The following is a 12,976-nucleotide window of genomic DNA, read 5'->3' as shown; positions in this document are numbered from 1 at the left end:
GACTTTTCGAAAAAATTCAAATATTAAGAGTTCAAAGGCATCACCGTTGTTGTAGCTGATTATCTCCGAGAAAGCTTTTATTATACTTTTTTTTTGGAAAGTTTATGAGAAAAATCAATGGGAAATTTAGTTCTTGAACCACAGGGTGGGGGTTCCCTGTTGAGCTCTATTGGAAAATCATGTGATATGGCTGTTAAGAAATGTGATATCGATATTATTGTGATATTTAAATACAGTTTTGAATAAATAATTTTAGTAATATTAAAGTCATAATTTTGTGAGAATAAAGTCGTTGTCAAATAAAGAGCTTAAATAAATCATACGTATGATGGATGTAGAAGTTTTTATTGCTGACCCACATTGCTGACGAATTTATTCTTGTATTTATTTTTTTAAAGTGACCCTTATAAAGTACAGCTATAATAATAATGATTAAAAAATAAAATAAAACTTTAATTTACTAATGAAAAAGTGCCTATGACATTTTTCCCAGTGTGGCAATTTTTTGGGTTACAAATTTTACTTCCTGGTTGAAATCATGACATCACACTAGGGAATTTCATAACTTTTACCTAGCAACCATTTTGTACACTGGGCCAAAACACTGTGAATATACACAGAAATTATTTTTTTAGCAAATAAAAATATACAAAAACACCTTTATTTTGTTGAAATAATGTTTAAACTTGCAGGAAAAAACATTTTTGTGTGTAATTTGTGCTGAACTTTTGGAAAATCATTCAAAGGAAAGTCATTCATAAAGTCACATCTTTACAAAAACAAAATGCACTTTTGTCAGATGAAGAATCTTGGTGTTACTGAGCTTGTTTTGATATATTGCGTGTGTTTCGATATACTGAGTGTGTTTCGATATATTGAGTATGTTTCGATATATTGAGTGTGTTTCGATATACTGAGTGTGTTTCAAAATACTGGGTGTGTTTCGATATACTGAGTGTGTTTTGATGTATTGAGTGTGTTTCAATATATTGAGCGTGTTACGATATATTGAGTGTTTTTCGATATATTGAGTATGTTTCAATATATTGAGTGTGTTTCGATATACTGAGTGTGTTTCGATGTACTGAGTATGTTTCGATATATTGAGTGTGTTCAACATAGATTATTGCATTAGTCAATAACGCGATATTGATACTTTTGCAATATATTGTGCCGCAATACTACTACTCGTTAACATCATTATCATGCTTTAATCTTCATAGCTTCCTGTTGTATGGTGCCATTTTGAGGACAAATGACCATTCAAAAGGTATAATATTTTGTTTTGACTTGTTAATTGCCATGGTAGCAGTCCTAACTTTTCATCATTCTGAAACCTTGGACACAGATTCTAAACATTCATATAGGTCTATGAAGATGGTAAATGTTTATGTATTACATGTGTTAATTAGACCTAAGTTTTACAGTTAGAGTAATGTCAAAACATAATATGCACACGCGTTTCCAAAGAATAGACTATAAAAAAGAAAACAAGTCCCTATTCTCATAAGGAAACTCTCGAGTATTCTGATTGAAAAGATATTGAACTTTGTGCCAGTTTTTGTATCATAGATGGACCCAGTGATTACATAGATATTAACCATAAACCAGGTCAACACATCTGCATTTTCTAACTAATCTATGACAGTGGCTGCTCAGTTTATTTGAACGTGTAATACTTTAGTGCAATTACAGTAAAGGTACTCCTCCTAATCTGTGTAGAACCTTTTGGTAGTGGCACACAGCCTGCTTTGAGTGTACAGTAGAGCTAGCGTGACAGTAGTAAAGTTTATATTAGCATGAGTGCAGTGAGAGTGAGATCATGTCCCCAGTGTACTCTGTCAGCTGTGCTCTTCTTCCATCACCATCCTCATCCTCATTATACACTCCAGCGATCACCAGTAAAGTATGTAATCTGAACATTTAAAACTACTTTAAAGGTACACTGTGTAGCTCAACTACCTGTTTGTCTTCATGGACAGGCTTTGCCTGGAATGTTCCACAGTATTACACTTACGCATTACACTTATCTCCACAGAGACAAGCAGGTACAGGTCACATCTGTGGAGAGATGAGCCAGCTCGAAGTAAAAATGTATGTTTTACAATGTTTTTTTGACATGGCATTCAAAAAATGCAAGATAGATGCCACACTGTGGAAAAATCCATGCAAAGGAATAACATCTCCATGGAGACAAGTAGGTGATGGACCGTCACCAAAAAGTCACATAGTGTATCTTTAAAGTTATTCTAAAAGTTCAGATTTGATTTCAGCCTTTTCTAAAATTGACAATAATAATAATCATCATCATCATCATCATCATCATCATCATCATCATCATCATCATCATCACCATCATCACATTTTTATTAAATTTAGGTCAGAGTATGTAACTTTTTTTTGTTTATTTTATTCGTTTTTTTTTTTTTTTTTTTTTTTTTTTTCATTTTGCTTGTGTTTATTGCACTGGAAATCTTAGGAAACACACGTCCTTACTTGCATCTCCACAAACCTGACTCATATTGGGCCTGGAGGAGGGGCTCCTCTTGCTTGTTTCCATTGAAATGTTGTTCCCTTGGCTGTACTATTCCACAGTATGGCATAAAACACATCTATCTCTATGGAGAATGTTCCAAAGTATGGTTTTAACTTTCTATTTCCATGGAATCGTGCCTCCAGAATGTTCCATATATGACTAATGAAAGTACCTTTTCTTGCAGACTTTTACTATTAATCAGCTAAGAATGGCTCAAAGCTCTAAAAAGACAATTTTGCTGAATAGGTCTTCTGCAATTATTAAAACAATAGCACTGCCAAAATACCTCAGATGTGACGTATTTTAGTGTGTCTTGTTGTCATGTGTGTACCTGGACAGATAAACCTGAACTGGACCTGTATAAGAGTATGCGACCCCTCTCCCAAATGAGTGGGGGGTTTCCGCTGTGCCCTCTCCCTCAAATGTCAGATGATCAGCTTTCAGAGCGAGCTAAGTTTAGCCTCTCAGGGGCCACACCTCGGGCCCCAAATCAGGACTGAAGCCACCCGGGGTCTTTTTTAAACTCTGTCAGCTGGATGTCCCCTCCTCCGCATGCTGCACTTCAGCTCTCTCCACACACTACACAAAACTTCTCAACTTTTTAAATGAGAAATTGAAAGTTACGCAAGATTTTTTGGCCACCGGTGGAATCGTATTTGACGAAGCAGGACTACAACATTGGGCATCAAAGTAAGTTCACTGACGATGTGGCTGATAAGAGAGAATATGTGTGTGTCAGATGCCCTACCATTAATCTATATTTGTGTTTAAAATGGGGGCAGGTAAAATGTCTCTAGTTAATCTGTAGATGTTGTGGTGTGGCTGGATAAATATAGTAATAACCAGAAAAAAGACCTTGTCCCTAATTTAAATGATCAGGTTCAACATAATGAATTTTCCATGAGGATAATCCCTGTGAAAATATAGTAGTGACGAAGTAGGCCCTCATACTGAGAGGTCTCTGGTTCCAAACGAGCCCAAGGTTGTGTCTTCACTCACCACACCCATGTGCATTTGTGTGAGTGTGAATGGTGGAGGGTGAAAATGCCTTATGCACAGAATGGCAGTCATGTCTCCGTTAGTCCATCTCAGGACAACTGTGGCTACAGAAGTCAGTGCCAGTGACGCTGTAATAGACATGCTATATAAATCCAATGCATTAGTGTGATGATCCCACAGATAGCTGCTGTCATTGTGTCCTCAGGCAAGGCACTTAACCCACCTTGCCCCCAGTGTCTGTGTACACTGGTGTATGAATGTGTGTGTGAATGTGTGAGTGGTTCCTTCTTGTAAAGAGCTTAAAGTGCCTTGAAAGTGAAAAGGCGCTACATAAAAACGTGACTATTTACCATTAACCATCATTTTACAGTGGAATTGAGGAGGAGAAGTGAGCGTTATCACCGTACCAAATTTAACTTAACTTAAAGGTACGGTATGTAACTTTCCAGAGGTAGCACGTCACCTGCATGTAGTTAAAAACAAACCTTGGGACATTCTCCATGGGGATAGATCAGTTTTACGTATTGTAGCTTTAAAGTTGCTGCTAAAGAAAAGGCCAATTACCCGATACTGATTTCAATACCACAATGATAATTTAAAAATAATTACATTTTCAACATAAATCATTAATTAGTCTTAAATATTACAATGTGGTATAGCTCTGATATAGCATACACTAACACAATTTAGATACATTTTTTCCCAGTTTAAGTAATATTTTGTTTCGCATAACTAGCTGTTCAAATAAGTATCTAGATTAGATACTAGTCTGACAATCGATATCTGGGCAGTATTTGTCTTTGATAACTCCAGGTCATGCATATGGCTGCCAAATATCTGTCAATCTGTCCCAGGGCATCTGAAGGAATTGTGCCATCTGTGACTGGTGAGAAATAAATGAATGAGTGTCAAAGCAAACACTACACTGTTGAAAACTTGTACCCAAATGATTAGACTCATGCGTCGTTATTATCATTGGAAACGGGAACACTGTCTATGCTAACATTCACACCAAAGCTCTGATTAATATCGGATTTCAAGCATGATCAGATTATGGAAATTCAGTTACATTTGATGTGCGTAATCGGATTTTCTTCTGATTGTTCAACCTCTGCAAGCTTTGATTTAAGAAATTATGCAAATCGGGCAAACTAATGTGGCAGATACAAAAATGAAACCCAAAACATGCACAATAAAATCCTCCAGCTAACGTAGTGCTGACCAAGACTAGCTTAAGAAATGTAGATAGGTCCCCCTGCTCCTGACAAACGACATAGGTGACCACAACTGGGTTAAATGAAGAACACGCAAATGTACCTTAAAGAGGGGGTATTCTGCAAAATCGATTTTTTGAGATTTCTACCATATTATGACGTTGTTCCCTCACCAAAAACATGCCTGAAGAGGTTTTAAATGTCATCCATGCATGTTTGAGTATTTTAGTGATCTCTCCCAGGAGCTATTCAAACCCTCCTTATGGTTAAGTGTAAGATTCTGTGCAAGGCTCCGCCCATAAGTCTACATCACCCATGCACACACGTGACAATCCTCCATAAATACATAAAAACATGATACAAAACTGTACACAACTTGACAAACCTGGTGCAAATTGCAGTAGTTTTATTAGTGGGATGCTGATTGTGTTGTGATAGCGCTCTGAAGGGGGAGCGAGTTAGCATTAGGAAATCCAGAACGTTAAAGCCATGAAACTTATAAAACATGTTAACATATTGTTTTCAGTGAGAATATCAAAAAAACAGAAGAGAACATGGTAATCTATGTCATGTGTTAGCAGTTAATACCCCATAGAAGTAAAATATCCCATTTAACCTAAAAATATAGTGATTAATAGAGGTGTTTTTAAGAATCAGATTATTTTTGTGCACGTAAACACACACCAAAAATCAGATCTACTTATGACCAGATGTCCATATTTACCTGGGACAGTCCCAGTTTTGACCCCTGTGTCCCCTGTCCCAGTCGATTTATCCAAAACCACTAATTTGTCCCAGTTTTATGCAAGAAATGTCCCAGGTGTCTCTATTCTGACCATTTCATTTGAAAAGTAAAGAGGGGCAGAAATTGTCAACCATCCCAACCCGGGCGTGTCCCTGTTTTAAATCTATGCCAGTTATCTGCTTCCACTGACCATATGATTGTACCCACTAACAGAGGGAGCTCACCTGGCTACTGTCTGAAAGCTGAGTATTAAAGAGCGATGGAAGCCCAGAAGAAGCTGGAGATTGTGGGGGTGGAGGACGAGGCCGGGAACCCTATCAGCGCCCTGACAATCCTGTCCTTGCTGGAGCGCGTGGCCGGCATCATCGACAACGTGCAGGCCTGTCAGCAGCGCATGGAGGAACGCCAACAAGAGCTGGAGAACAGCATCAAGAACATCCAGGGAGACGTCCTGAAGCTGGCCAAGGACCACGGGGACACCAGCGGCACCGTGGACAAGCTGCTGCAGAAGACACGCAAGGTCAGCGCCAACGTGAAGGAGGTGCGCAGCCGCGTGGAGAAGCAGAACGTCAGGGTCAAGAAGGTGGAGTCCACACAGGATGAGCTGCTGACCAGGAACAAGTTCAGAGTGGTCATCTACCAGGTGAGAGAACCAAGCATCAACAACACACCAGGCTCAAACTTAATGGCCTATATTACACAAAATTGAGCCCTGTGAACTTTTAGTCATGCTATAATGTTGTTTCCTCATCAAAAACAGACCCGGAGTTGTTTTCTGAACTTTAGTAAAATGAGTAGTCTAACCTGTCCCCTTTAAAGTTGGACTATCTATCTTTTTGGTGGAGGTCTGCTACCATCGAGATGTTGTTGCTATGCCTGGAATGCGCAACAAGCATTGAACTTATCTAGTTTGTATTTGTTCTTTTTAGTTACGTGCTTAGTCTGAGCAGAGTTATCTTTCCAGATCTGACCTATAACTCAGCGTGTTTGTCTCCATGGACATAGATTGGTGTAATGAGAAAATGCAATCTCTCATTTATTTGTTGAGAAGGTTTTAGAGTTAGTCATCTGTTTTTGGAATCAAGACCGTTCGACAGTACTGGTCTGAGACACTGATATTTATTCTACTCTGAAATGTTTTCAACTCAGTGTAGTTTAAATAGCTGTCTTGAATGCACAAACAATGTCCTCTCTACACTCTTTACAATAGATTAGTATGATGCAGTACTATGGAACATTCAAGGCAAAGCACCAACACTTTTATGAGACAAGATCCACCACCAGAAAAGTTACTACATGCACCTTTAAATGAGGACTATGGATTAAAACGGTGTAAGGCAAAGCATGGCAAGTTTATCTGTATAGCACAATTCATACACACAGTAATTCAAAGTGCTTTACAGAATAAGAACAAATAAAAACATTAAAATAACTCCCTTAAAACATAAAGGAGCGGGCAAACAATATCAGAATATAATTTTCATTTCATCACAATTAAAGTACACTTTTTTATTTTTCTATTGCCTTTAAGAGACAAATAAAGTCAACTACTTCCTCTGAAGGTGCACACTTCACCAGGATTGGCCGAATCCAACTCAGCCCGAGCCGTATAGAGACTGACCAGTGGGTGTGTTTGAGCAGACAGCTGCGTTAAATAGAGAAATAGTGAATCATGATATGACGATATCACCAGCACAGCTTACAGTCACAGGAATGAGATCATAATTCAGTGTATTTTAATCACCCTATCACCAAGCCTTAGTTTAAAATGATTCATAAAATTGACACTCTTACATTTGTGTACCCCACCCAGCATCCCAATGACTCTGGCTCTGTACCATCGGGTCCTCTGGAGGCCTGCTGGTGAAAGCGAATACCTCAGCACTGGCATAATATCATGAACACAGCTATAGTGTAGTAGTTAGTAATGAAGCTGTGTATGTGCCCAAGAATATGACTTATGATTTATTCTCAGCGTCCACTACTATTTTTATTCTACTTACCTGTACATATTTAAGTATATGCACATATGAACTAGTAGGCTGCATTCTGTGTCCCTTCTAGTCCTATACAAGTGGAGGTGTCAGTGCAGGGGTTTATATGAATAGCATTTCATAAGTGTGCTCTATTGGTCTTCATTAAGTTGGACATATTGTTATTGGTAACTATTTCTGTGTAAGGTTTATATGTTTAACCTATTACTGAAATGATCCCTTATCCAAATGTATCAAAGATTTCAATTAAGTATTCTAATTCCACCCTGTAAGAACTTTTCTGTGTGCTATTAAATATAGAATCCTGACAAAGTGGTAGCTCTGCTGTTCCTTTGCAAACCTTTCTGATCACTGGACGTAAATTCTGACCAACAGCTTCCAGGTTTTTACATCTCAGGCTTTGTATTTAGCATTATGGACGTTTCAATATCAATCATTCGTTTCCCAGTTTATGGAGAACTGTTATTAAAACCAAGGTGCCAGGGTACTTAGGGTCACTGTTGGGTCCTATTGTGTCGTAGTGAGTGTAGCGGACCAAAGGATGCAGACTCGGGGAATATTTACAGGATTTATTGTAAGAAAAGGACAAGTACAAACAGCGGGTGATCCGGAGGTGAGCAGGTGAGCAGGAACACAGGAAACACAGGGACCGGGGACATGAAGGGACCACAGGACGACAGGCAGACCAGAGGGGCAGAGCAGGCAGGAGACATCCAGGGCCGGAACACGGAACGCAGGAACAGACAGGAATGCAGAGACACGACAGGGATGAAGTGAACACGACAATGATCCTGCCAACCATGGACCAAGCGGACTCGGGGTTCATTGGACAAGACTACCAGCCAACCCTGCTTACCTGTTTGTCTCCGGTTCACGGGCCTGTTCCCCATTGGCCGTCCAGTACCAACCGGTCCACTCCCAACCTGTCTGCTCCTCGCCTGGACCGTTGTGGCTCCGCTGGACACCGTTTCCCGTCCAGGGACCTCCTCGTGTCTTCTAAACCTTGCCTGGACCGTGGTAGCTCCGCTGGACACCGTTTCCCGTCCAGGGACCTCCTTGTGTCTTCTGAACCTTGCCTGGACCGTGGTAGCTCCGCTGGACACCGTTTCCCGTCCAGGGACCTCCTCGGGTCATCTGCCCCTCGTCAGGACAGTCGCAGCTCCGCTGGACATCATTCTCCGTCCAGGGACCTCTTCTTGTCCTCTGCCCCCTCGGTGGGACCCTTGCAGCTCCGCTGGACACAGCTTTCCGTCCAGGGACCTCGTTGTGTCGTCCGCCCGTTTCCTGGACCGTTGTTGCCCTACTGGACAGTCTACCGGCCCGCACCGGTGACATTTTTGCCCTCCGTCCGGCTCCCCTCCGCCCACCCGTACCAATTTTTGGGCCACCAGGAGGTGGCCCTTAGGGACGGGGGTACTGTCATGATCTGCACTGTCCACTCCTGGTTTTACTCCTGTCCTGCTCCTTCCCTCCCTCACCTGCCAGATCTGGGCTGGGCTCCTGGCACCTCCCACGCGCACCTGCAGCCCATCAGTGCAATCAACACGCCTGCTGTGCATAAAAGGAGCTGGGAGAAGAGACTCAGGGCGGGATCATTGTCGTGTCACTACCTTCCTGTCGTGTCTCTGCATTCCTGTCTGTTCCTGCGTTCCCGTGTTCCGGCCCTGGATGTCTCCTGCCTGCTCTGCCCTACGCCCGTCTGGTCTGCCTGTCTTCCTGTCGTCCTTTCATGTTCTCGGTCCTTGTGTTTCCTGTGTTCCTGCTCACCTGCTCACCTGCTCACCTCCGGATCACCCACTGTTTGTACCTTGTCCCTTTTCTACAATAAATCCTGTAAATATTCCCCGAGTCTGCATCCTTTGGTCCGCCACACACACCCGTTACGACATATTACTAAGTATGAGTGTATGAAGTATCTTCTTTATAGAGACACAACAAATATGCATTAATTGAACTGGTAACCATCTGGTAAGAGGGAAGACCTTTACCAACAGTGCCACACTCACTGTCATAACACTCCTTAAAACATAACCTTTACAAAAGTTAGATAAAGACCAGACAGAACACACTTCTAAACATTTTAAATCACTACATGAGTTTGCCTTTATCATGGTTCAATGTTTCTATTTCTATCTCCAGGGTGAGACCGAGGTGCCGTCGGTGGCTGTGACCAAAGGACCCAAGGGTGGTGGTCTGGAGGCTGTGGAGATCGAGCCGGACACCTACGACGCCCCCGCTGACCTCTCCTCCGACGAAGACTACCTGAGCGTGGAAGATACCGAATCCTCCCGCACTGCCCGCATCAAGAAGTCCGTGGCCAAGAGCACCGAGACCCTGAAGGCCGCTTTCTCCAAGGAGAACATGTCCAAAACCAAGGACAACCTGGGCACCAAGTTCCACAACCTGGGTGAGAAGGTCATGCCTCCAGAGCGTAGGGAGAAGATGCACCAGGCGGGCGAGAGGCTCAAGCAGTCCGGAGAGAGGCTGAAGGAGAACATCGCCAAGAAGGCCCCCACCAAGGAGACCTTCAGGATCAAGCTGAAGAAGGAACACGCAGTGGCTGAGGGGCAGGAGGGAGCGGAGGCCGAACCAGAGGCACAGCCCGCAGCCGTCACCTACACCGAAGTGACCACCGACACCAAGAAGGACGAGGGCCGGACAGCGGAGTAGAGAATCTTCATAGGAGACAGAGGATGGAGATACAAGAAGGACAGGATGGAGAGATCTGGAAGTAACTCAAAGTATGGATGGAAAGAACTGCGATAAACAGAGGGACTTGAGAAATGAGAAAGTAAAGAGAAGAAAATTTCAGAGCACGTTTGAGAGAAACATGAGAAAACCTGTGGAAGAGGTCGAGGGTTGGCACAAGGAGGATGACAACCACACTAGAGGAAAACTGGACCTAACCATGATCGGACATGGTTCTCACTGTATGCTTTACAGAGAAAGTCCATTTCGTATAAATCCATTGGAGTTTGATTTTAAGAGGTTTACTGTATGCCGCCCTGATAATCAAACCAACAGTATCGAATTAACTTCCTCTGTGTAGAATTCAATGAGAAAGACATGAAGCTAGACAGATTCATTCACTCAGAAGGTGCTACAGAGGTCCAACACACAAGATTTTTACCCAGTATCTGAGAGCAGAAGAAGCCTAGAAGGTCTTGAAGGCAGGGGCGTGTCCAGACTTTTTTTTTTTTTTTTAACTGGGGTCACTAAGGTTGCAAATTTGGATTTTAAAACTGAATACATTTTATTCTTTCTAAAATACATTCAGTTATTAAATAATTAAATAACTACCTTGTAAAACAATTATAAAAATGTGTGAAATTTCCTTTCTTTTGATACATTTTTGTTAAAATATTATAAGTAAATGAAAATAGCTATTTAACCCCAGCATATTTCTTCAGCTCATCAGCCAGTCAAATTGTAGGCGGTCATCCCAGTCGGTGTCCTCATTGGCGCTGCTCATTAAATCTGTAGTTTGGTAAAAGGTGGTTAGCACATGTGGACTTTCCATCTGAGAAAACCGGTTCTCAGCTGGTTTCTGAGAACTACAGCCTCTTCTCCTCATCATAACCGGAGAAGCAATTCACTACACAATTTCCAAATACTCGTGTATATGTTTTCAATCACAACTACGTTTTTAAATATTAGATCAACATAAGTGGTAGACACAGAATGTATTTCATGTTTGAAGCCTGTTTCTAGCTAGAGTGGGAATGAATTATTTTATTGCATAGGATGTCTACGCAAGCCTCCTGATTTGTGATGTGTGCTTCTTCTTTAGACAGCTGCTCCTAGAAATGTATTACTCTTGTATTATAAATGTATTGCTCCTGTTGGTGGATTTCAGACTCTACAGTGTAATGACATCATACTCACAGATGGGGGCAAAAGCCAGAATTTACCATTGAAAACATTGTACTTTTATAAGAAATATCTAAAAGGAAAATGTGCAAATGTTGAATTGGATCATTTATATTTGTAAATAAACCTTCAAACCAGCTATATTTCCATTTTAACAATATTTATTTGAGCTGCCCCCATCTGTATTAAACAAAATTGACCATTAGAATGTTATGATATCATCTGAAACCCAGTAATTATGAGGTTACAGCTGAATAGCAGATCCTACTGTAACTCTTATAATACGCCATCATACAAGACCTAGTTAAAGAAATTTTGTCTATCTGTTTATTTATGATTGTCCTTGTTGGTTCTTCTTGACTTAAAATCTTTGACAAAAGGGGAGTTGCACAAGGCCGTTATAGGAAGTTGTCAAAAACCTTAAAGAGCCTATATTATGCTATTTTTGATTTATGTTATTATGTTTCCTCATCAAAAACATACCTGAAGTTTAAAGAAAGACCCTGCTTATTTAGGCTGAGCTCTTCTCTCAAACTGAAAACGCTCCATCTTTTAACAGAGGAAGTGCTCCACTGTGTTTTTAAACTCCATACACCTTCACTACATTTTGCTCATCTCTAATAAACAAAAGGTAAAAAGAAAACTACCACTATATGACATCACAAGGTGGAACGGAGCATTTTGAGCTTTGGAGAGTTAGACAGACTAATAATGCAGGGCTACTCAAACATGTATGAATGAAACGAAACACCAGATATGTTTTTTGGGAAGGTAACAGCAACATTTTAAAGCTTACAAGAGTCAATTTTGCGTAATACAGGACCTTTAAAATGTAATATAAGTTGACATGTAACTTTGTGTTGTAGAACATTTTAAAGGTGGAGTCTACTGCCACCAGTTCTGATGCACTGTGTGTGTGTGTGTGTAGTCGCTTGAGTGAACATGCTTGAAAAAGATTTATATTTATTTAGTTTTGTGTTGATTATAGACTATAGAATGTTACCAGATTTTAACCTGCGCTAAATGAAATTGTCTATGAAATGATATAAGGCCAGCAAGTGTGCAATACTACAGGTCTGTCCATATACTATGCATGTTTTACTACACGGCTTATCCACAGACGCCGACTCACATGCACATTTTTTAATAAACATGATTTAAACAAATGTTGTCATTTCTTTTTTAGTAATTCCTTTAGCATATCATTGTGGGAAAGTGTAGGGAACATGCTAAAGTCAGGAAGGATGTGGTATGACAATGGACAGGAGGCCTGTCACTAAGCAACTCTTCACTAGGACTAAAGCAGACAAGAGTGAACACACCTAGATGAAACTGACAAGAACGTACCATCTTACACCTTTGATAAGACAGACCTATGGTGATATATTAATCACTGCCGAGATCATCTGAAAACTAACAAATATAAAATGGATTTAAACTGCACATTTTCAGGAGCCTGTGATCAAAACGAGCGTTCATGGTTCTGTTTGAGTGTTTGATTTCCAACACAACGGTGAGAGTGCCTGAAAAATTACTGAAAAATTGTTGGTTGTTGTTATCAAGCTTGTGACTGTTATTTTATGTGTGACAGGTTTGTTTAACAGCACAAATCATCTCA

At 40.7% G+C, this 12,976-nt stretch overlaps 1 protein-coding gene across 1 annotated transcript; it reads left to right on the top strand.

The window, feature by feature from the left end:
- The first annotated feature begins 3,046 nt into the window (after nt 1-3,046).
- Nucleotides 3,047-11,783, top strand: cavin4a (caveolae associated protein 4a). The gene is made up of 3 exons (XM_033981880.2): nt 3,047-3,226; nt 5,708-6,137; nt 9,628-11,783. The coding sequence occupies exons 2-3, from the start codon at nt 5,754-5,756 to the stop codon at nt 10,156-10,158; spliced, it is 915 nt and encodes a 304-aa protein (XP_033837771.1). The 5' UTR covers nt 3,047-3,226; nt 5,708-5,753; the 3' UTR covers nt 10,159-11,783.
- The last annotated feature ends 1,193 nt before the right edge of the window (nt 11,784-12,976 follow it).

The sequence above is a fragment of the Periophthalmus magnuspinnatus genome, chromosome 17, assembly GCF_009829125.3.
Source record: "Periophthalmus magnuspinnatus isolate fPerMag1 chromosome 17, fPerMag1.2.pri, whole genome shotgun sequence".
Lineage (NCBI taxonomy): Eukaryota > Metazoa > Chordata > Actinopteri > Gobiiformes > Gobiidae > Periophthalmus > Periophthalmus magnuspinnatus.
The sequence above is the reverse complement of the archived record's forward strand: the minus strand, read 5'-3'. Positions and strand labels throughout refer to the sequence as shown.